A 26,041-nucleotide genomic window follows, 5' to 3' on the forward strand; every position below is an offset into this window, starting at 1 on the left:
GGTTTAAAACATATTAAATAAAAGAAATAAAAGCATATTATATTTTAATATATAATTGATGTTACTTTCTACTCATACACATCATATTTTTAATGTATATATAATAAATAACAGTTTGTTGAAAAAAATTATTTCAATTCTTCTGGAAAAATGAGTATTACTGGAAAAATTAGTTCTTTTATAATAATAAATGTATTATAATAATTTCAGTTTTCACTTCTGTCGGCCAGTCCCACGACTGCCCCGTTTTTTTTCCTATTTCAATATCATATGGGCATCACGTCGTGTAAACAAATGAGGAGTCATTTTCCATAGAATTATTTAAGTATACTATATATGATTAATAGATAGACTTCCAATTGATAGAACCCGAAGTTAGACAATATCCTAATAAGTTCACGGGCAAGAACGCATGGTAAATGTAGCACGGGGATGAGTTGTCTTTCATAGCACGAGCATAAATTAAAACAAAAGTGAAAGGAAAAAACAGAAGTGACGATGAAAATGCTTAAAGAAAGTGCATAGCATAACTGATGGAATGGTCGGATGGAACTGAGAGAATGATGCACACATTTAAAAAGCGAGTTCTCCTGGAAATACCGCGGTAAGCCCGTCACAGGCACCGTTCCGCTGTGTCATAAAACGACCTTTTTCGCTTAGAATCCTGGGTGTTAGGGATCGCAAAGTAAAGATGGTACGTAGATATTAGGTGGTATCTTTGTAAGAGGTATTTTTGCATGGGTCTCAGGAAAATAGCTAATTTTTTCGAGGTTTGAACACTTTTAATGAAAGCATGGTCCCTAGGCCGGTCCTTTTTTTTACAGAATTGAGAAAATTTATGTTTTCCTAGTCTCAAAGCGATCCAAATGAAGTTCATATTCACATGTTAAAATTTGGTTACTTGAAAATGACGGCAACCACACTCAGTTTTGATTCTAGGTATGCCCTTGCTCCCTCATCAGCTAGGAAGACCTCGTCATGATGTCAGCTCTACACACACTCCAGTCTAGTACACCCAGGCCTCTGTCATCAAATTTGGGATCTACTTACCAAGCAGGAAGTGGTTGGACTGACGTACCAGACATCTGCAAACTATCCCAGACAGCAAGCACACAGTGGAATCCATATGGATTACAACTGTAGTCCATGGAAATTCCATGATGGAAATACCATGGTTCCATGTAGATTCCATATGGATATTCCATGGAAAGTACTGACAAAAGTCCTCTAAATTCCATGGATTCCATATGGAATCCGCATGGCAAATTGCCATGGAATTCATGTATAATCCATGGAATATTTCCACATGGAAAATTTACATGGAATCCATGTGTAATCAAGTGATAAACTAGATCAAATACAATTTTTGGTTTGTCCATTGGATAGTAAATTTTGAAAGAGACAGGAGGTCGCATAGGTGACCCCCTGTCTCTTAGAAGGGAGCTTTGTAGTGGTGGAGCAGCAAAAAAAATTTCACAAAGTGTTCTGGAGATTTAACACAAAATTAATCAACTCTTCGAGAAACTTGGTAGTCATCATCAGCTTGTCACGATGGTTGTCCCCAATTGTTAACATAGCCTCCCTGTAACTTTTCGGTGTCTCTTAGTACCAGAATGCAATGTGAAGATCTTTGTCAGCATCAATTGGTTTCATGCCGCTTTTGTTAACCATATCTACATCTGTATTAGCTCAATTATTGTATTTTAATGTACCTTAAGTAGAGTTTGGTGTCCTTAAAACAATGTGATTTTTATTAAATATTTTACATTCACAACTGTTTTCTTTTAGTATAATTTGTAGTTATAGTATCGTATTACCTTCAATTTGGATTTATTAATTTTGTTCACTTTAGTAAATTTTAGTTTATCTTTTGCATCTTAAATAAATTTTGGAAAAGGGTTGTTTTCCGTACTCCCATTGTACTAGATATATTCTATACCTTTCAATTGAATGTGTTCACTTGTTTTATATTCTTCTGTGTTGGCCACGGTCTTAGAAAAAGAGTTGTTTACGTGCATGTGGTTCATTAGTTGCATGTATATATTGGGTGTCAAGGTGATGAAAAACAGGCGAAAGACAAAGAGAGGGCAGTGAGCTAATAAGAAAGATATTTTATCTCATGCTAAAGGAGTTGACACCTTTTCACGCCTCACTAGAAGAGCAGGCAGCAGTTTTCAAGATACTACAGTTGAAGGAAGGCGTTTACTTTTCAGACCAAATTCGCCAACTCACCAGTGTGAAACCAAAAGTCATAGAAAACTACAAAATAGAATTTTTATAAATGAAATCACAATGAAAATTTATTGGAAAGAAAAAAACGTTCCTTCAAAAAGCACAGTAATCTGTTTAAATTCAAAATAAAAAATCTGAATGAGAAAAATGTTTGCATGAAGAAGATCAGTAAGCGTACTGGGTGCACATCACAGCGTTGAGGGAGTCAAATATGCCGTATGTGTGACATTTTAATTGAAAAAAATAAATGAACAAACAGGTATGCATTTTCCAGCCACAAGTTGTTATCCTTATAATATGCAACACTCCTATATTCGTAGGGAAGTCTTGAGTGCATAAGATTCAGGATATCCTTTATGTTTCATCAATGGTTTTTTGTTATGTGTAGCACATCAGCAGTTCATTTTTATAGACATAACGATGAAAATGAAAAAATGCTACATAAAAATACAAAATACCGCTCCTATGACTTCGGGGTCAGAAAATCAAACTACGAATTACTATGTAAATACCTTTTAAAATATGAAAAACATTTCTATGGAAACTAAAGAATCTTAAAAAAATATAACCTCCGTGGCAAGTTATGTATTGTTGGAAACATGAAGAAAACTATTATTTCAAAAAAGAAGTAATCTTTGAATCATAATGTTACGGAAGTGTTATCAGAGCTACTCCAAAAGTATTTTAAAGATGTATTTTTTTTATTTTAGATTGGGTAAATACCGAAACTCTGTACATATTTGAAATGCAAAATAAAATATATACTTTAAGCACAGAGTAGATATATACAGAGGGGATATTACTGTACCATAGGTGTCTGTAATCGCTGTTGTCGTTGCTGAAAATTGGGGCTGTACCATAGGTGTCTCTGTAATGAAAAATGCGCACGGCGGCCATATTGAAAATAAGTAAAATTATGCTGTAAATTCAAACCAAATAGTGCTAAAGACTTATCATCCACCGAAAAAAGAGGGTTTAAAATTCAAAGTAGCCTAATTATTTCTTTACTAATAAAGGTAGAGCAAGGAACGCCAAATAGCACGCACAAATCCGGCAGTTATTATGTAAATAACTGACAGTCTTGTTTTCTAAATGCGACCGACGACATCGAATCACCCATTCCTTGGACCTGCGCCAACACCACAAGTTCTTATTAAACTTTTTCGACAATTTCATTTCGCATGCAAAATAATACTCGAATATAAGTTTAGTTTCTTCGATCAGCAATGTAACTCAGAAAAAAATATGAAATTACTTACCTCACAGGGTCTTTCGGGAAACTGAAGAAACTCAACTTTGCTTCCGTCATGCCCGCATTGTTTTTGCAGTTAATGGCTGAACACCAAGCAAAACCTTTTCTTCTCGTCTTATTTTCCACTTCCTTCATTTTCCACGTTTCTTTAAAACACTAGCACACTACGTGAAAGCATTGAAGAGTGGAGGAATAAAAACAAATTTGTGCGACAACATTCCATGCCAAGCGCGAATGATAGCAACGATAGCAACCAAATAGCAACTCAAGCCACGTTTCCTTATTTAGAACATGGTGAAATGCGCAATGAGCTGATTACCGCCTTCAGCCGTTTTGTCCTCTCTGTATATACCTACTCTGTGCTATAAGCGCAAAGCTTAATAGGAAGGGCCAGGTTCGTAGAAGGCAGAATGAGATGACAAGTAAGACGTCTGGTTCCACATGTTTAATTCACAGAGCAAAGTTACAATCTCCCCTTCCGACATGCAGCCACTAGTTGTCATCCTTATAATATGCAACACTCCTACATTCGTAGGATAGGCTTGAGAGATTCAGGATATGCTTGATGTTTTATCAAGGGTTTTTGTAATGTGTAGAAAATCAGTGGTTTATTTTTTACAGGCATAACAAGAAAAATGCTACAAAAAATACAAAATACCGCTCTTAATGTATTATGAATGGAAAATACCTAATATTCTTGACTTGGGGGTCAGCAAAACGAAGCATGAATTACTATTTGAATACCTTCAAAAAAACACAGATTTTGTTTAAATTCAAAATAAACAATATCTCAATGAGAAAAATGTTTGCATGAAGAAGATCAGTAAGCGTACTGGGTACACAGCACAGCGTTGAGGTGTCAAATATGCCGTACGTGTAGCATTTTAATTGAAAAAAAATAAATGAATAAACAGGTCTGCTTTCTCCAGCCACTAGTTGTCATCCTTATAATATGCAACACTCCTATTTTCGCAGGAAAGTCTTGAGTGCATAAGATTCAGGATATGCTTGATGTTTTATCAATGGTTTTTCGTTATTAGTAGCACATCAGTGGTTTATTTTTTACAGCCATAACGAGAAAAATGCTACAAAAAATACAAAATACCGCTCTAAATGTATTATGAATGGAAAATACCAAATAATTTTGCCATGGGGGTCAGAAAAACAAAGTACACATTACTATTTCAATTCCTTAAAAAAAATACTGGATTTTTTTTTATTCAAAATAAAATATCTCAATGAGAAATTTTTTCCTTGAAGAAGATCAGTCAGTGTACTGGGTACGCATCACAGCATTGAGGAATCAAATAGGTGCATATAACATTTAATTGAAAAAAAATATACATGTACAAACGGGCCCGCAATTTCCAGCCACGAGTGATCATCCTTATGAAACGCAACACTTAAATTTTTAGGCCAGACTGGACTGCAAAGCATTCAGGATATGCTAGGTATTTTATCATGGGTTTTTGTAATGTGCAGAAAATCAGTGGTTTATTTTTTACAGTCGCAATGAGAAAAATGTATGTACTGTCGAAAACCTTGATAAATAGGAGGTCAAAGGATCGGCCTCATTTTCTCGCTCTTAGAGGTTTCTTTCTCACACCGATTTTCTAAAATAAAATAAATAATAATAGGTATCTAATAATAAATGATACATATAATATAATAATAAATTTAATAGATATCATGACTTTCTTAGACAGACATAACTTCCTCCATGACTGTAAGCATGGATTCCAAAAAGGTAGATATTGCGAAACACAGCTCGCGCTATTTCTTCACAACGTCATAAAATCTGGTGAATCAAAAAGACAAGTTGACGCACTATTTCTAGATTTTAAGAAAGCTTTTGACACTGTACCCAACAACAAACTTTTATACAAATGAGTGTCATGCGGGTTGAACAAGACAGTTGTAAACTGGAAACGCGACTTTCTCAGAGATTGTAAACAGAAAGTAGTTCATTACAGAATTAGCACTGATGTTGTCAAAGTTTCATCAGGTGTTCCACAAGGAAGCATAATCGGCCCCCTGTTGTTCATTATATACATTAATGATCACTGGTCCCGCATTAGCAGTAAAATATGTTTATTTGCTGACAACGCTGTCATCTATCGAAAAATTAGTGATCACTCTGACTATGAAATTCTATCATCGACTTAAAAAATGTTCATTTGTGGAGCCAAGAGTGTGAACTCGAAATTAATCTGAGCAAATGCATGGCAGTACATTTCTTGTGGAATTTGTCCAACTCTAACCATGTTTATGCAGTGGATGGTATTAACATAAAGGCAACAGGCGAAGTGACGTACCTGGGAGTTATGATAACCTCGAACCTCACGTGGGGAACACATATTAAGAATATTTGCGGCATAGCCCTGAAGAAATTAGGATTCATCAAGCGTACTGTGGGAAGATTTTTGGATAAGAAAGTAAAATTAAGGTGCTATTTTGCTCTCGTCCAAGCGCACATTGAATATGCAGCAAGCGTATGGTATCCGGTGCAGAAAGACTTAATCTGCAAACTGAATAAAATACAAAGGAAGGCTGTGCGTTTCGTCTAAAACTGCTACGGGCGTGCAGACAGTGTTACCCAGATGTGAAGCAAAATAGGCTGGGAGCCATTGGAGACTCGGAGGCTGCGCGCTGGGCTTAGATTGAGAATGGATATCTTTAAGAGCGATACAGAGAACAAAATATTAGAGCCACACTATATTTCCAGGTCCCATAGAAGCGATAAATTAAGAGAAATGTTTTGCCGAACGGATAGATTTTGCTGATTTTGGGAATTGTGCCACACAGTTACTATCTGATGGCGCTGAGGTTCTCCTGGTGGGGGAAACCGTGGATTTTCCGATCTTTTTACTGGATCATTTTCTGTTCCCACGTCAAGCTCTTTTGACCGCTCCAATCCGCGAATTTGATGTAGTTTGTCAACTTGCCTGAAACGGCACTGCATGCACTTAACGAATAGGGTTCTCTACATTTTATTGAATAAAATACTAACGATATATGTGCAACAGTGTATGGCACGAAATTTAAAGCATTTGAGATTTTACCTGTAGCATAATTATTCGAGATCTCGAATATGGAATGCTTTCCTGTATTTGAGCATTCACGGATACTATTCGCACATCTCTACAAAAAAGGCTTCTCTCCTGAGTGTTTTTGCATGTGATTGGTGAGAGAAGAAGTGAAAGACTTGCTGCAAATCTTGCATGTAAACGGTCTCTTGTCTGTGTGTGTGCATGCAAGTATCCGATGAGACTTTATTTGCTAATGAAAGATTTAGTGATAACATGAAAAAGATTTCTATGCTGTGTGCGTACGCGTGTGTTGGACGAGTTTGTCCTTTCTGGAGAAAGTCTTTGTGCAATAATTGCATGAAAAAGGCTTCTCTCCTGTGTGTACACGCGAGTGTTCGACGAGTTTGTTCTTTCTAGTGAAAGTCTTTGCGCAATAATTGCACGAAAAAGGCTTCTCCCCTGTGTGCATATGCATGTGTTGGACAAGTTTGTCCTTTCTGGAGAAAGTCTTTGTGCAATATTTGCACGAAAAAGGCTTCTCTCCTGTGTGTACACGCAAGTGTAGGATGAGTTTCTGCTTTATACGGAAAGTCTTTGCACAATAATCACAAGAAAAAGGCTTCTCCCCTGTGTGCGTATGCATGTGTTGGACGAGTGTATTTTTTCTAGTGTATGCCTTTGAGCAATAATTGCACGAAAAGGGCTTCTCCCCTGTGTGTGCACGCAAGTGTAGGATGAGTTTCTTTTTTATACTGAAAGCCTTTGCGCAATAATTGCAAGAAAAAGGCTTCTCCCCTGTGTGGGTGCGCAAATGTTGTATGAGGTTGCATTTAAGAGAGAAAGACTTTGTGCAATCACTGCATGAAAATGGTTTCTCTTCCGTGTGCGTGCGCATGTGTTGAGTAATGTAAGACTTAGAGGCAAAAGACTTGCTGCAAATCTCGCATGTAAACGGTCTCTTGCCTGTGTGTACACGCGAGTGTTGGATGAGATTGTCCTTTCTAGTGAAAGTCTTAGAGCAATAATTACATGAAAAAGGCTTCTCCCCTGTGTGTACACGTGTGTGTTCGACGAGTTTGTTCTTTCTAGTGAAAGTCTTTGCGCAATAATTGCACGAAAAAGGCTTCTCCCCTGTGTGCACATGCATGTGTTGGACGAGTTTGTCCTTTCTGGAGAAAGTCTTTGTGCAATATTTGCACGAAAAAGGCTTCTCTCCTGTGTGTAAACGCGAGTGTTCGATGAGTTTTTCCTTTCTAGTGAAAGTCTTTGCGCAATAATTGCACGAAAAAGGCTTCTCCCCTGTGTGCGTATGCATGTGTTGGACGAGTGTATTTTTTCTAGTGTATGCCTTTGAGCAATAATTGCATGAAAAGGGCTTCTCCCCTGTGTGTACACGCAAGTGTAGGATGAGTTTCTTTTTTATACTGAAAGCCTTTGCGCAATAATTGCAAGAAAAAGGCTTCTCCCCTGTGTGGGTGCGCAAATGTTGTATGAGGTTGCATTTAAGAGAGAAAGACTTTGCGCAATCACTGCATGAAAATGGTTTCTCTTCCGTGTGCGTGCGCATGTGTTGAGTAATGTAAGACTTCGAGGCAAAAGACTTGCTGCAAATCTCGCATGTAAACGGTCTCTTGCCTGTGTGTACACGCAAGTGTTGGGTGAGATTGTCCTTTCCAGTGAAAGTCTTTGAGCAATAATTACATGAAAAAGGCTTCTCCCCTGTGTGTACACGTGTGTGTAGGATGAGATTCTCCTTTTTAGTGAAAGCCTTTGTGCAATAATTGCACGAAAAGGGCTTCTCCCCCGTGTGGGTGCGCAAATGCGTCATAAGGTTGCCTTTAAAAGAGAAAGACTTCATGCAATCACTACATGAAAAAGGCTTCTCATCCGTATGTGTGCGCAAGTGTTTAGTTATGCGAGACTTCGAAGCGAAAGACTTGCTGCAGATCGTACAGGGATAAGGTTTTCTTTCTTTGTGTGAACGCATGTGATTGCTAAGACTGCTCCTCAGCGTGAACGACTTGTTGCAGACGCTGCAATTGAAAGGCCCTCCTTTTGCGCCTCCTACCGCGTGATTTTGGAGGTTTCTCGCGCAAGAGGTGGTGGACTCTGAGGACATATTCTTTGTGTATGGTTTCCCATCCCCATCAGAACTTCCCACTCGTTCCGCAGTTTTCCTCTCTCCAATTCCACCACAGATTTCTAAATCAGGCGCATTTACTTTTTGCATCGGCCCTCGTCTTTTCCTTTCCAATCCCGTCAATGTCTCAGACTCACAAGAATTATTACTTTCTTCTCTTGATGCGGGGACTGTGAAAGACTCATCTTTTCCCATGGATGATTCATCATTAGGATCCAAATTGCTGGTACCAGAAGGAATTTCCATGTGTTTGATCAGATCGTCATTGGTGTTGAATCCATATCTGCAGTGGGAGCAATAATATAACTTTTCGTTTGAATTTTGACCATTTCTAGGATTTTTGATCAAGCAATTACTCATCTCTTTTTTGTTTTCCATTTCTGCCTCAATGCCACTTCTTCTGTATTCACTGACTCTGATTAACCTAAGGATATCAGTGATATTTGGTGCATCCCTCCTACCCCCTACAACAGTCATTGTGGCTCCATTTCCACTGTTTCTAGATGCTGGAATGGGTTTCATATAACTGTGTCCATCATCAGGAATTGAGTTAGGCAGTACCTTATCAGCATGATGAGCAATGCCTTCTTTCGAATCTTTATCCATCACCTTCGTTCCATCCAAACATGGGGATGCTACAGTCTTGGATTGAATGTGTGTCACTGAGGCTGATGAACCAATACAGTCATCGTTAAGATCAATCCATACATTTCTTTCTGCCAGCAGGTGTGAAGTTGATGTTGTTTCTACCAGCCCTTGGTCAGGAGTTGACAGCCCTAGAAAAGAAAATCATATTACAATCTAGGACTCACAGATCTAATTTTTTTTAACCATTTGATAGATAGGAAGCTATTCCTTTCTATACATATTCCTATACCTATTCCTTAAGGAAAGGCAGGCATCCATAAAAATAACTATCTTGAAATTGTCGATGAAAAAGAAGTCATCCCTATAAGATTTTATTCATTCAAAAGACAAATGTGTGTTCAGTAATTTTGTGTTCTGCATACTGCAATGTTCCAAAAACTGATATTTAAAATGACAATAATTTTTCACTTAGGAAAACGTAAGGGGAGAATAATGTTTTCCTTTCACTCCTATGCAAGTAGATCAGATGTCGGTCTTTTTTGGACACATCAATAGTGCTACAATTTTGTCCAAAATGAAAAGTCAGGCATCAAAAATTATGTCATATCAAGCTTGAAAATTGCTGAAGGAAAACAAAATCATGCCCTTTAAAAAATATCCATTTAAACGACAAAAACGTGTGTTCAGTGGTTATGGATTATACACATCATAATGTTCCTTAAGTAAATATTTAAAATGGCATAAAATTTTCTTTTGAAAATACTTGAAGAGCAAATACTGTTGCCCTTATCCTCCTATGTGAGAGAACAACAATTATCAAAATCTTGAGGGAATATAATTTCTTGAATGTTAAAGTTGCTACAGATTTTTCAATATCAGTTTACTTTCAGCAGCTAATACTTTTGACACCAATAAGTAAATATTTTTCATAAATTACTTAGCAACTGATATCACATATGCCATGGAAGAGATCACAATTCATGCATTTTTATTTCGAAATTCACAGCAAATTTTTGTTGAAAAAGAAGGAATACATCAACCATGAATCAAGTCTAGTTTACAATCAGAGGGAAATTTTGATAAATAAAATAAAATTTGTAAAAAATTGAACAATTTCCTCTTTTTATCTGTTTGAGGATAACAGTTATAAAGTCATAATGGGAGCAATTACATTTTTCCAGGTTGAATATGATATCCATCTAAATCATTTCCTGATCAACCTCCTGATGAGATCCACATAAGTACATAGAAATTTAAGGGATTATAATTTTTTTATCAATAACAGCAAGCTACTACACATAACTTATTAAAATTGAGTTGTGCTGCATCTTAGCTGCATCGATTTGTCTTCTGGCATTTACTTCTGAAATCCATAATATATCTACTTACTTTCTGTTACAAAGTATTTTCTGACATGATTCACTGTTAAACCTAACCAAGCACAGTTGCCAACCCCACAAAAATAAATAAGACAGAGTGGGTTCCTAAGTCCATGCTAATTTTATAAATTCGATATGCTAATACCACTTCTGGACTTACAGTCTCAGTAACTTGTGATCACTAATTTGGCTGTAATTAATGCTATAAATCTATTTAAAATCCAACAGTGCTTAAATAATATTAGTAATATACCAGGGTATTAATAATACAAATAATTTTCTTATTTGGGACCGGTTCGGTCCCAAATAAGAAGAAAAAGAAAACCAGGGTAACTCAACCCCAAAAAAACTCCACACACAGAGGTTTCAAATATTCTTATGCTACCCATAGCACAGAAAACGTTTTCCTTCTGTAGACGCAGGCGGGAAAGAATTCAGAATGACATTTGAGTGTCAAAACTAGGCAAAAAATAGGCAGTGGAGTATAACATAAATGGGTGAAAAATACTACGGGTGTTGTATATTTCAACAAGGACAAATCACATTTCTACCAAAAGAAGTCGGAAACGATTTCATACAGTCATTTCACCAAATTCCACCCACTGGTTTTATACAAATACAGACTTCAGTGTACAGGCACTGGTACCTCATGCTAAGCCCCCGTAATGGATCATTAATAATTAGAAATTTTTGTCTATAACACCAGTCATAAAGAACTCATTTGCTGAAGATCATTGACTGAACTACAGAGGAGATCTTATATGAATCTTTCACTGCCATAAATGCAGTATGTCACTAAATATAAATGAGATTTTAGTAGCCAATCTAAGTCAAAAATTGATCGACTTTAGCAGAACAAAATATTTTGCATTAAAGGGACTTATATTATAAACAAATGTTGAAGGAAATTATAATATTTCTATAGAATACATTACACTTCATATTATTAGAAATCCAGACCACAAAAATGTAAAGATAAACGTTTTCTCATATTTAAGTGACATGTAAACTAAATTAAACAAAAGATACGCGTGGATGACTAAATTAGGTTCTTCATCCTTAAAAAAAGTTACAACAACATCTCTACGCATATAATTGCAAGACCTAGAGTTTACTCACCTATAGCCTCAGTCATAGAGTCATTGGTCATTTCAGAAGTACCGATCAGTTTTTTGTCCTCTGTAAACAAAGGCTGAAAGTAGGAATCAACTCATTAATCATGAATGCACATAAGAATCAGTATTATTTTAATAAACGATTCTTTTACAATATAGAACTATCATCCACACATATACAGCAATGAACACTTTGTAATTTATTTCAACAATGAGACAGTTTTTGAATAAATCTCATTCTAAATTGAATAACTGTGCCTTAAATACTGTGCCATTCATGTAATCATTTATACAATTTTTTTGTTGACTTCATTTTCTAATGATTCATACCGAGTGTAGATTTACTTTTATAGCAGATAGTAATTCCATTACCCAATGGAAAAGTAGCCACTGTCCATGGAAGCGATATACATTAATAACATTACCAACCCTACAAAGGTTATAATTCCTGATTCTTCATTACTTCTGTGGGTACACATCAGACTCCCTTGAGAAAGCGACCAGAATCGGTCGGTTATTCTGGGTCATCCCAGTAATTTATGCGTGACATAGCCCAAAAGTTTTTATTCAACAGTAATAATTCCTGTGCTGCAAAGAATAAAGGCTATAGTTTGGTACAGGGCAATCCTTTTGTAAAGTAAATATCTGTGTGAACGAAGCAACAATTCTTCTTTTTTGGACCTACAGTGAGTCCTCGTTTAACATCACTTACCGTTCCTGAAAAATGTGACGATAAACGAAATGACGTTAATTGAAGCACAATATCCCATAAGAAACAATGTAAAAAGTGAATATCGGCTCCTAGACCTCACAATTCCGACGCGAAAAAATTTTAGCGTATAATATTTGGGCCATTCCTTACGATGGGAATGCCATAAAAACGAGTCCCTGTCTTCATTGACGTCAATACCAGCAGCGACGTACATCCTTCTCCATTTTTGTATCTTCCCGCGTTTGTTTTTTCGGCTTCGCTATGGTGGTCACCTGGGCATCATCATCGCTGAAACATCGTCGCAGTTACAGGAACCAAGATTATTGAGAACACGGCGAAAAAGTGACGACAAATACTCCGAGTTCTAAACGGAAAAATTCCTAGAAATCGCTTTTCAGGTTCCAGAAAACCGTTATGTCAAGTAACATTTGCTAAAACTTTACTTGACATTTACGCACTTAACATTTGCGCACCTACCTAAGACTTCATTTTGCATAAAATTTGCTAAAACGTAATCGAACTTGACAATAAACACACCGTTTTACACTTCGTTTAGACTGACTGCATTACCGCCCACAAAACGAACAACCTGCAACGCCCGCCGCTTCGCATTTTTTCTCGCGCGAAATTTAAAAGACCTGACCAGACCTGACGTTATCGCGAAGCAAAGGTGCGATAAACGAATGACGGTCTCAAAATTTTCGTGACGTCATCGCGAAATGACGTTAAACGGGGTGACGTAGACGAGGACTCACTGTATATACAACTAGGAGACTCCATATTTATTTAAGAAAATCATTCACTTAATTGTTCACCCAACCGCGGTCTTAACCATGGTCAGTAACACCTTAGGCCTACACCATCATCTGAACAGGTATTGGGTGGTTTCCTATTATTTATTTTTTTTTATTTAATAAAGATTATTACCTCTGGAGTACGCATTTAACACTTTTGGATTTTTATACGACAATATCTATTTTTTGGGATTAAATGAAGTGAAAATTTTCAAGTGCGCAAAAGTGTGACAGCTAAGTATGAATGATGGGAAAAGCCCACGTGACTTCATTCTGGTTCCCGCTGCCATCGTGTGAGGTGGCCTTGTGGCGATGATATGTGAGCCGCTGTGATGCAGGCTGCTAACAGGTAGAAGAGTACCCTGATAGCTAGTAGTGGTTGGCTTAAGTAAGGATTATTAATACCTTATCAAACGAAGAAAACTTTCCAACTTTAGCCAGTTTTAATAGGTGATTTGTAAGACATGTTTCCTTGAGCTCTGTGCCTCGTGCATGCATTGGTAATCTTAGAGATTGTAAAACTCCTATCTACTCATATAAAAACTAGGTCCCAGTGATGTCACATGGATTGGCATCGCATGGGTGCCAATCTGGCCATTTTCAAATCAGGATAAAATGGACCATTGCCATACGTCTAAACTAGGATTTCTAAAACGAAATAATTTGTATATTATGAATTCACTAATGGTGGGTAATGAATTGTACCAATGCCTTTCCTTTTCTACGATGAAGGAAACTACCCGATTGGTTACCTATACATATAACAGTATTTTTAACCCGTTAACGCCTAGCGGTACCATATGGTACCAGCCGGTAGCGCAATGCTAAACGTAACTTTTTTGTCACTTATTGTAATTTATTTGGGTTTTTAGAGCATAAACATAATGAGAATGTTTTTGTTTACATTTTCCCGAAAAGTTTGCTTTTTTAAAGCTGAAATTAACGTATTTAGAGCCGTTTGAAAATTGAGAATTTTCAGTTATGCGAAAAAAACAGAATTTTTAGTGCAAGCATTTCGATTTTCTTTACTTGCGTCCTATGTACTTATAATGCGAAGATGTTTTTATGTAATTATGATAGTTATAACATGTACATTTCATATTAAGTATGGTTTTTGCATGTGAGCCTAATATTTGGGATGTTATGATGCAAAACATTTTGGTGGTACCATATGGTACCGCTAGGCGCTTGCACTACCATGTTTTGGCGGAAAGCGTAAATACGAACATTTCTGTTGTTTTCGTTTTCTAACAGTTATTTATTTTTCATCATTTATACTATAAATTTTGCGTTATTTAAATGTTATAACACATATAAAATATGTACATAAATTAATCTTTTTGTTATAAGGACGTCATCCAAGTACATAATGCCCTAAATTGTCCGCATTTTTTCAGAATCTCGTACCCTAACGAGGGCTCAAAGAGTGGGAGGTATAATTGCATACCTGAATCCTATTTAGAAAAACATGAATAGGAAGAGTATCCGTGTACTCAATTAGGAAGGGGGTATGATGGGGAATAAGGGGGCTTGCTAAGGGGAAAATTCAATGACGGCTGGCGGCAATAGACGACCACGCGACAGGCATCACTTCGACAAGAGCAGCGTAATCCTATTTTTTGTCTAACAATTATGTCAATCACACTCCGATACTTTTCACACTTTCATGTGCTAGTAAAACCGAAATAACTTACACATACTGCTTAAAATATAGCATGTGCTGCTGCAAAGGGAGGATGAATACCTTCCTTCTGACTGAGGAAAATGGAAAAACAAGTCGACGCAAATTTTGCTCGAATTTGAAGTTGTTGTTCGAAAAGGTGGACAATCAGCTGAGTTTATCTCAAGAAATGTCTGAGAATTATCAAAAGTGTAGTGAAACTGGACAGAGCCGTAAAGCACCCAAAAGGTATAAAAATAGGGGGGAAGGACGCGGTTTTGATGATGAAGAGATCGTAAAGCACGAAAGGATTTCTTGTAATCCTGATTACCAACTCACTGATTCATGAAGCATCCCCAACCAGAATATTTGAACTGTTCTTTGACGAAAATGTCCGTACACACTAAGTGTTAGAGTCGTATAGGTGTGTACAATTCTGCAACTGTTATGACCCAAATATAACACATGAGGTACTGAAAATATTTGTTGCAATTCTTTTTATAAGTTGGCATAAAACGACTCCCAGTAAAAGGCTCTATTGTGAGGCAGCACTAAACGTCAGAAATAATCTTGTTTATTACACAATGAGACGTAACAGATTTCTACAACTTCGTAGGTTTATTCATTGCGGTGATTACACCGCTATGGGTAAATCAGATAAGACGTGGAAAATGTGCCCTTTAATGGGCATGGCAAAAGAAAGATTCAGCGGATATTTCAGAGAAATTGAGTTTGAGTCCTTGAGTTTCAATGAGTCAATAATGTTCTCTTTTGGAAGACATAGCTGTTAGCAATTCATGCGGGGGAAGCTAATTAGGTTTGGCTAGCAAGTGCAGTGCATCAATAGCTCAGATAGCTACTTCGTAAAACTCAGGAATGTGAAAGCCTACGAAAAAAGAATTGGGAAAGATAGTGTGGGGGGCGACAAAATGGTCGTGGCCCATTTTTACTTGGATTCTGGATGCAATGACGCCCAACGCATGGATGCTGATGCGGAAATCCTGAAAAACGTAACTCAGCTTGAGTTCCGATGGCCAGTAGTGTAATCACAGCTGGATACAAGGATCCCCTAAAATATCAAGGACGTGCTCAATTTACCAGAAGTGCGACTGGAATGGGGTACTTGGCTAAAGAAATAGATTTGTAATTGATTCATGTTTCAAAGATCGCGGCTTTCATTAAACTGACAGTGGCCTATCTTCTTTCCAGTGCCCCTAATAGGTTCGACGGGCACAATCAACAAATAAAATCCAAGCCCAAGCGGGGACCGTGTGCTACTGAAAACTGAACCAGTAGAATGAGAACAGAATGCTTGAAATGCAATGCAGTGACTGCTTTGTTCATTTCCACGTGCGGCAACGACTGAGTGAAACGCTAATATCATATTATTCTTGATTTCTACGGCAATTATACATAACTTCTATTTTATATACAATAATATTTAATAATTAATTGAATATTATCGATATTTGAGCGTAATTTTGGATGAAAATGGATGTATTTTCCGGAATATAATAATTATTTAACGTTTTTGGCTTAAAAATGTGATTTCCGAAAAGTTTTTCAAATTTCGATTTTTTGACCCCTTAAACGCCTAGCGGTACCATATGGTACCAGGCTGTATCTCGGAAACTATTAGAGATAAAAAAATAAAATTTGCACTGAATGTCTTAGAATTTCATTCGTATAAAAACGTACGATTACCACTAAAATCGCAGAAACTTTTTAATCCAGGCGTTACCGGGTTAATGCTACCACCAGATTATGGTGAGCAATGTTGGAGTGGCCATTATTAGCTGGAGGTATGAAGAGAAGAATGAAATTATCATTTTGAATCAATAAGTGTAATAATGCACACCAACGAAGCTTCAGCAGAAAGGATGAGATTTTGAAGGAGGAAAAGCAAAGTTATTGTTAAAGTTATGAAATTTTCCCTTGGGATTGATTGGCCACTGGAGTGCGACTACTGCTTCAAAACTCTATATTCCGTTCACATCTGTCGTAGTGAGCTCTTGGTACTGTGAATGCAAGGGATTCATGTTCCTTCAAGTGCCAACCATGCAAAGTTTTCACAGACCCAGCCCCATGAGTTAAGTGGGATTTACTCAGATTAATTCCTGTTACACCGCCAGGCAGTGTGTTCCCCCCCCCCCGGGAGAAGCTGCCCCCTGAAGGAGTGACCGTGAACCAACTGAGGAGGCTCGAGGGGACGCGTCGAGAAGCCGTAAGGACAGTTGAGTCGAGTGAGCCGAGGGACATGGAGAGTGTTTAGGCTGGAGAGTCGTATTTGTAAAAGTGCAAAGAATGAAGTGTCATAGAAGTAAAAGAGAGCGAGGATCATTTCCAGAGTAACCCAAGGTCACTTTAACACTCCCATGCCCCCTTCTTTTCTCCCCAGATAAACATTATTCAAATCCAAACGCAGAATTTAAAAGTCAGAGCAAACACTAGTTTGATATATTTATGGCATTATCATCAGCAAATAAATGCATTTTACTGCTTTTTCAGGAGCAAAATTCAAACAAGTAGGTAATGAACATAAGGGACAGTTTACATTACCATGTGAAACAAAAAATGAGTGCTTCTACTAAATGATGTCAGGAAAGTTCCAGAGAGGAATGAATTTTTGAGACAGAAAAACTTAACATGGTAAAAGTGCACTTACCTCGTCATCAACTTCCAGGGGGTCTACAGCATCACTTGAGGTGCCAACTGCATTTGGTGAGATAAATGCAGGATAATTCTCCTCATTGAGGAGCTCTTCCTTCTCCCCTTTCTCATTAAACTAAAAGGGAATGTTGAGTGTCACTTAATTAAAGCTATATAATAATTATAACATCTCTAATGCATAGTAATAGAACCATGTCAAATTCCAGAGACCACTCAAGCTGGTCCAAACTGTGGATGCCTGAGATTCTTATGACCAAACTTAACCCTTTCACTGCCAGCCCATTTCAGGTGGGATGTACAAAGAGTGCCAAGGCTATTTTCTGAAATTAGCATCATTTCAGATTTAAAAAAAATTACAGCTACTCAATTTTATTTAATGCATATACATTTTTTCCCAATTCCTAAGATACAATTACTTCTTATAAACAAAGATAGATTATGGGGGTTTACATAAATTACAGCCATTGAAAAGGTCACAATCAGGAAAAAAAGGGAAATAATGGGGAACATGCATGAAATTTGTTCATCATGATAGTTAGTCTCATTGAATAGAAAATTTTCTCACAAGTCCAAATACATGAGCCAAAACTCTCCTGGTACTCCGCTAACGTCAATAATTGCTAATTAAAAATGCTCGAATATCACTTGAAGTCACGTGAACTGAAACGCCTCCTGACGTCATCGCACGATACACCATTCACTTCGCTAAAGAAAGTCTTAGAGTGGTAGAGCCTTGAATGCAAGATATCAAAGTAAAAATCTTCGTCGCGCTGTGTAGTAAATCCAAAAATTAGACAAATTGACTCAAGAGGGATATAAGAAACCAAAACACATCTGTTTACTTTAGCTCAATTCCCTTATAGGGGCTAATTTTTTTCTCATTCCAAATCTCCCCAAACAATCCCCTTTAATTATTTCAACAATGCCTTGGCAACCCAAAATATTCAGTCTGCATTTTGTCGTTACAACAGCAATTATTTTCGCCGAATTTGCATTTGAGCCCTCGTAGATCGATTTTCTATCCACTTCCTCAGTGTGTCATCAATGGATACCATGCCGTGACGTCACGCTCCGATGACGTCTTGTTTTCAAGCAGCCGATGAAGATCAATTTTTAAAGAATCATAACTCAGCTGAGAAGAATTATTCATAGGCGAAATTTTCGGCAAGTACATTTGAGGTAGAGGCCTTCTTATTCCAGTACTTAAAAAAAATTTTGCATGCTCCCCATTAGGGCCGATAAATTGGCCCCTGGCATTTTTCGCTCAACCAGCGAGGGCCGATATATCGGCCCGATGGCAGTGACTCTTACTGACTCAGCAACAGCAAGCAAACATCGTCGCCTGGCAACCCAGGGGTTGCATATTTTGTTCTTCCAGCTTCACCAACCTAGATGTTTCAACATTCTCAATGTTGGCGAAAGATGCTGGTGGTCTTGACACCAATTCTCTTTTCGCTCTTTCATTTCTTTCCACTATTTCTGGAAAATTGTCATTCATTTCGTAAAAATGGAAACATTGAGACAATCCACATGCATCCTGAAAATCTACAGAGCCAAAGTGCAGAGTTTAACCCTCATATGAGTTTACGAATTTAGTTACGTCACAGGATTTACGGTGCCGCAGAGAGGGTGTTTCATTTTTAGTTAATTTCTTTCAAAGTTAGCGTTTATTTACAAATTTTCTACTGATAATGGTAAAAACAGTACTCTCGTTATTACGAAGTCACGGGACCGAAAATACGGAGATTCGTAATAACGAAGTTCGTATGAACGATTCTTTCAGGAATCGTCGAAAAAACCGTTGATGATAAATGCAATTGAATTACGCGGAAATATATATAAACAGGAAAATTCGTTTCAGTTTCGGCATGCGGCATGACGTAATCGAGGGTTGATATCCTCCCTAACACAGTAAGTCCGATTTAGGGACTAGATGCGCTCCAAGACCTTGTTCCTAAGTTGATAAACCCACGGTCCGGCCACCGAGAGTTGTCCGATGACTGGCAAAATAGTCTAGGTCAGGGCAGCGTTGCCAGGTGAGAAAGTGAAACGCCTGTAATGGCATCCGTGAAGAAAGGAGACGAAAAGGACGACGAGCAAGAAGGACCCAGTGGAAGAATCACTTGTTTTGGGGATTCGAAAAAAAGGCATGTTTTAGTGGATCAGGCTTATTTCGCTGCTCTGTATGCAATTGACAACGTTATATGACTAGGCGATAATGTGAGGTGCGTTTGGGGGACAGCGATTGGCTGCAAACCGTGCTGGCGAAAGGTTATCCGCACCCCCTATTGTGCCGTCATCGGACCGGTCGTACTGTATGGAAGGCATTGAGGAGTACGGTTATCCTGCACAATGCAACACTTCACAACAATCGTGCGCTAACTCACGATTGTGACGAATTGATCTAGCTGGGCGTGCAACGCAGCCGGAGCCGAAAAAATCGCTCTCCGCGGCAAGGAACAACGGGCGAAACACTGAACAGTTCTTAACTTCACACCGGAATGAATAATACTTTGTTCAGATTATGCCCAGAGTACGATTTCCTCTACGCCGCACGGCGTGTCAACAGCCAAATCAAAAGGCGCCAAATACCAAATTTGAAATTTTTAATGCTGTCATACCTGAAAATTCGTAAATCGAATATGCGTAGGAAGAGAACTAACTGTACATCAAATTGACGAGCTGTAATGAGTCTGTCACCATGATCCACCAGGAATGAAGCTTTTTGTAAAACGTTGCGCGAATGGTGAAGAAATACCATAAATGACGCTCTCGGTCACAGTACACGAGGGCAACTTAAACGTGCCGTGATTATTAAAACTTAGCCTAGTGAATATCGATCTAAATGCCATAGCTTATGCGTGGAACTTCGTAATAAAGTTCATTTTGTAACCGCCAGGTACTGAAGTTCATAATATTGTAAAAACGAAAATTTCGTAATAACGTTTCTTTTCCTATAGCTAGGATAGGCCTTTTCGTTGAGACCAACGATTTTCTTTGTAAAAACGAGTACTTCGTAATAACGTTGTTCGTATTAACGAGAGTCTCTGTACATCTATTACCTTTATTTCTCAGTGTTTTGCCAGATTTAACCCATTATTGTGGAAGTTATAGCAAAAAAACTTGAATGCTGCATTCTTTTCCATTTTTTACCGTAATGCTATCTATTTCTGTTCCCTATGTCTGTTATTTTCAATTGAAAGTTTAAAATTTGTGTGCAATGGTATTTTATATATTTTTTATGATATGCAATGCAGGAAGAAATCCACTTTTTAATGGTTATATTTTTTTGTATCTAAATACTAAAAATTAGGACCTAATATAATTCATTTATGCCCATGTGATATTATTTTGCTTCACTGCGTCCACCCATATATTATATCTTTGCAACATACACAGAAGGCTAAGTTATTAAACGTTAATAATCGGACTGGTGTAGGTGAAGTGAGAAGAGACGAATGTTACTTTCATGATTTTTACAGGATTCTGGCAATCAAGTCAAATCTTATGAATATTCTGGGAGCTAACATCCTGCGATTCAAAAAAATAAAGTCTTATGGGTTTTGAAATATAAAGAATATGGGATACTACGAGACGTGTCAAAGAACCCAATGCCGCTTTGGAGGTGGAGCTAGAAGAGCCGGTGTTTTATTTCATAATGCGGAGCCACATTCCCTCACTGAGGACGTTTCTATAGTGATGGACGGGTAAATGTGATGCGTGGGAGTGCACCAGATGAGGTTTTACTCCTGGATTGGTGGGAAATCCAAGAAAATAACTTCTAATAAATATGGGTTATAGATGGTAGGGGAAAAGAAACAGGTGCCTACTCTCTGCTTGCTGAATTGCTCCTTGGTGTAATTCTAAGCATAGTAACCACAGGATTTGCCCAAAGGTGATTAACACCATGGCAGGTAAGTAGATGCGGAGCGGAAAAGCTGCCCAAGCAAAACTAAGTCGGATGCCATGAAAAAAACAACTTTGGCAAGCCATGAGTTTCTATGAATAATTCTTGTGAAAAGATGAAGTTCTTTCAATGAACATTATAACGAGGCGAACATTATGATTCTTAGATAAAAGAGAAAGCGAAATTTGTATTGCAATATTTTCCTTCTGTTAAACAATTCATTTTGGTCTATAAGGTTTAAACATTTAATAATATGATTATAAATATATTGTAGCATTTCCTACGGAACATAATTGCTTTGACATTAAAATTGAGAGTGCAGTTCCCGATGTAGCGCCCATGAAATTCTCGGTGCTGCCTCCGTGCCTTAAATCCAATGATGTAACTTTTTCATTAGAAGCAAATAAAATGTAAACTATCAACACTATGCAAACAAAATTAAATATCTAGATGAAGAATAAAAAAAAAACTACTGAACATTTCAAAATTATCCATTGGAATGGAAAATTTTTATACAACTTTTAAAACCACGAGCACTGCTAAGGTGCAGCGAATCCATATGAGGATTAAAGACCTCTGGCGACTATCGCATGCCTCATGAGTGTGGAGGCATACAGATTGGTGAAACTGGAATAACTATTGAAACCAAGATGTCAGAGCACAAACGTTGCATGAGACTTAGACACCCTGAGGGATCTACAGTAGCCAACCACTGTATCGCATACAATTATGCCATTCTGATTATCGAAGCCATATTTTTCATCTATGCAGATGGATATTGGGATCGGCTTAACAAAGAGGTGATTGGAATTGGACTCTCAAAGAATGGAATTAATAGAGATGCAAGGTTTCAACCAGAGCAAAACATAATTAAAGGAATCGAAAGCATCACCTTTCTATGGGAAAATTAGCAGGATTTTACAACAAGGATCTAATCAGGTGAAAAATATTCGTGTTTAGGCTCTCTGACATAGCAAAGACTTACTTTGAAAGTAGACAAAATAAAGTTTACCACTGGAGTACTCAATGAAACACTTTTCTGTCAGAGGAATAGTGATGTTGTACAAAAAAGATTGATTTACATGAAATTAGATAAAGATCTCAATGGTTTTGAAATATATTGTACAACTGGAAAAGTTGCACAACAGAAACTCGCACATTTGAGGGTGACATCCCATACAAACGCATACATACACTCAACGCAATCCCAATTTTGTCATACAACTAAGAATTTTACTCAAATAAAGGCCATGCTGCTCCTAGATGAGAATAAAACTTACCACAATATTGGCTCTGGGTAATTGGCAGTCTTGCACGGGAATGTATATTTCAGTCATTTGAACGGAGCATGCAAACTGTGAAGTTTCTTCAATCGTATCTCGAATACATTCTTTTGTGCCAGCAGAAGATCCCGCACTGTCATTGGCTGCCTCCTCCTCTTTGATGATCTGTGCAGAAAGTAAAAGTGGTAAACAAGTCACCTACATCAAAATTAAAAAATGAGTCATTCTCATCAGGCAAGGCCATAGCAAGGGCGGGGATCAAGGGGGATTGATCCACCCCAAAATGAAAAAAAATAAATACATACTTTATGCTCGCTTGGTGCTCACACGGCGATATTATATAGCTGCGCAGGGACATCTAGTAGTCCAATGCGACTTCAGTCAATAATTATCGAAGCGAATTTGTAGGTGCAGTGTGCGCAGTTGTAGTGCAGTGTGTGAAATAATAGTGCTGTGAATTAGAAGAGCGGTTGGTGACTTAAGGGCCTCCTGAGGGACCGCAGAATTGACATCGACACCGAGGAATTGATTCATTGTTTTACATTCATTATACGTTTTTAACTGAAAAACATCTCTATTTCGCGTCATTTATTGCATGCATAGCGTAAAATGAGAAGGTTTGTTTCGGGTTGCCTACCTTCAAAACTGCTTTCGGGGACACGAGAATAGGTCATTTTCTCAATAATTAGAAGGAATAGAGCTGTCGCATTTGGTCTAAAATATCAACGAAAGACCAATGTTATACACAAATGGAAAAAATGAGTGCTTGCCAAAACCAAATTTAAATTATTTACATTTTAAACTTTTTTTGTTAATAATTTCGAAATTTCAACACAAAATGGCGAACAGAAGATATGAACCGATTTTGAAAAAAAATCATATCTGTAATACACACCCGGGTACGCAACTTTTGCCGGGTATTACGATTCGCTCCTAAAAAAAGTGGCAAAACGAGGCACCCTAATGGTCAATCCATTTGAAGTGATCCAAGGTAGGTTGCTTAACCATTTTTCATATTTTTAATATGTTTTTACTACACAAATGGGAAGTTCAAAACCGATTTAAAAAAATTTCATTTTACACCGTTTAAATGGGGTGGACATTTTTGTTTTGAATCACGGAGCGTTTTTTTCCTTTAAAGACGTTTGTGTTAAATTGATTATCCCTGGACTGCATCATGCTACAAGATTGAAACTGGCATCGTTTTTTTTCAGTACTTTCTTCCATACAATAGTGTTTCATAGCCATAATTCCCCATGCAAATCTTACCTGTCTAAAATGTCTCCAAAGTAGGGGGTCGAAAATTGAAGAATTCCGCTCTTTAGAAATTAAAAAAAACCACGAAGGAGAAATTTATCAGAGTTAACATTTTTTTGTAGTAAGATATCATTGGGTACACACATTTTATAGAGTATCAGCATTGACAACTCACTCGTTAATTGTTAATGAATTTTTAAAATTTGTTTTATTTTTTATTTTTGTTAAGTTTGAGGCTGCATATCTCAGATGGGACTGGATAAAAATACACGATTTTTACAAATTATGTAGTCCTTTGTGATAGCAAAGTGAAGTAAAAATTTCAGCCGTGAAAGGACATCTATTCTGCTCTTAAGAAACCCTACGAGGAAAGCATGTCAACCTTAATAGAACAAAAAACAAAAAAAAAGGAAACCAGTCGTGAGGGCTTGCCTCCCATTCATCTACACTACATCCAGTAAATTATCAAGAATTCTAGGAATAAATTGAATTGACACAATCAATAAGCCACCTTGGAAACTAATGATGTCCAAGAAAAAAGACAATGATAAACATGGAATAGGGAATACTTAAACAGCAACTTCAAGTACTGTACTTTAGCATAGAATAAGGGCTCACTTTAGTTATGAAAACATGGAAATATTAGATGAGGTTGTTAATGGGTTGAGCAGTGCTGAGAAGGATAAAGATATTTGTGCTGTTTGTTGGAAGGAAAACAAAGCTGCTACACAATACATCAAGGATACTGTATATCGTCCATTACAAAATATTTTACTTTTGCCATTTAAATTATGATAAGACATCATATCTTATGGAGGAAAAAATGTTTTAGAAAATCTCTAACATTTGTATAGTACTTAATCCTATGCATATCTTAGCCTCCAGATATTAATAACCTCCTCGATCATATAGGATTTAAATGTTTCATTCATCTTTGAGCGTGTCAAGAGGTATGCCTACGTGTCTGGATTACCAGAAATTGTGCGATGTGATGTAACAAAGGGTAATGAGATAACGACGCAAAAGATGTGTCAAGATGCAACCAAAAGTTGCACTAGGGGGCTCGGGCACATGCTATGCACCTTTGTATCTGCTTTGGTTGTGATCCATAAAGCCATAAGGAAACGCAAAGGGGACATACAAATGATGGGAAGACACGGCACGAATAATCGGAAAACACCGATAACCCAAACTTTCACTTCAATGTATTGTTATTTTCATAATTTACATAAAACACAAAATATATTATTATAAATGACATAATTCCGCTATTTTAAAGTGCTCCCTTGACACAATTACAGCTTTCTTCGCCAGTTCGCGATCTTTTTAGCAGTGATAACATGGTTGTACTCGTGTTATTAATGCTCCATATAAGGCCTGGTTGTGAAAACCATACATCCGTGGCTGTGTGATCAAGGATACAGAAAAGTGGTTTGAAATAATGCTTCAAAACCACTGCTCGATGTCTGAAAATACACTGTCAGGCACCACGCCACGTAGTCGCCTATCACACAAGTTTCCCTGCTTGCAATTGCAGCAGGACTTGTATCCATGATCACGGAGCACGGTGGTGAGCTGCAAGGCTTGGAAAACAGGAACACGGAACTCCCATGAATGCAGCTAGCTCGCTATTGCTTCCTTTTCGAATGGGATTCTAACAGAAATAATATGCTTGGTGTATCCTAGTATTAATGAAGTTATTCCGATGATTTTGCATCCAATTTTATTTTTTTATAAAGGTTGCTAAAAATATTGAGCAAGAAATTATTGAGTGAAAATCACGCACGGATAATCCACAACACAGACACTGCAGCCGGATAATCGGGCGTCTGTTATATTTACAACCTCCTTGTACGCATTCCTTTTTCTGTCACTCAACATGCCCCTTTTCTGTCCCTGTAATCATCTACAGACCTGTCTTTCTGCCAAAGAAAAAGTATGGACGTTAATAGCAACTGTAACACCATGCTTTTAATCATGGATGGACGGATCCAGGATATTTTCTGATCCGGATTCGGATCAG

General features: G+C 37.5%; 1 protein-coding gene across 1 annotated transcript; it reads right to left on the reverse strand.

Moving 5' to 3' along the window:
• Nucleotides 1-6,269: 6,269 nt before the first annotated feature.
• Nucleotides 6,270-8,990, reverse strand: LOC124173017 (zinc finger protein 260-like). Its single transcript, XM_046552538.1, has one exon. The coding sequence runs from the start codon at nucleotides 8,897-8,899 to the stop codon at nucleotides 6,800-6,802; it is 2,100 nt and encodes a 699-aa protein (XP_046408494.1). The 5' UTR covers nucleotides 8,900-8,990; the 3' UTR covers nucleotides 6,270-6,799.
• Nucleotides 8,991-26,041: the final 17,051 nt, after the last annotated feature.

This window comes from Ischnura elegans (genome assembly GCF_921293095.1).
Source record: "Ischnura elegans chromosome 13 unlocalized genomic scaffold, ioIscEleg1.1 SUPER_13_unloc_4, whole genome shotgun sequence".
In the NCBI taxonomy this organism is placed as follows: Eukaryota; Metazoa; Arthropoda; class Insecta; order Odonata; family Coenagrionidae; genus Ischnura; species Ischnura elegans.

What these genes read in the sequence shown, in the direction of transcription:
- LOC124173017 (XM_046552538.1), bottom strand. Translation starts at nt 8,899, where the DNA reads ATGGAAATTCCTTCTGGTACCAGCAATTTGGATCCTAATGATGAATCA.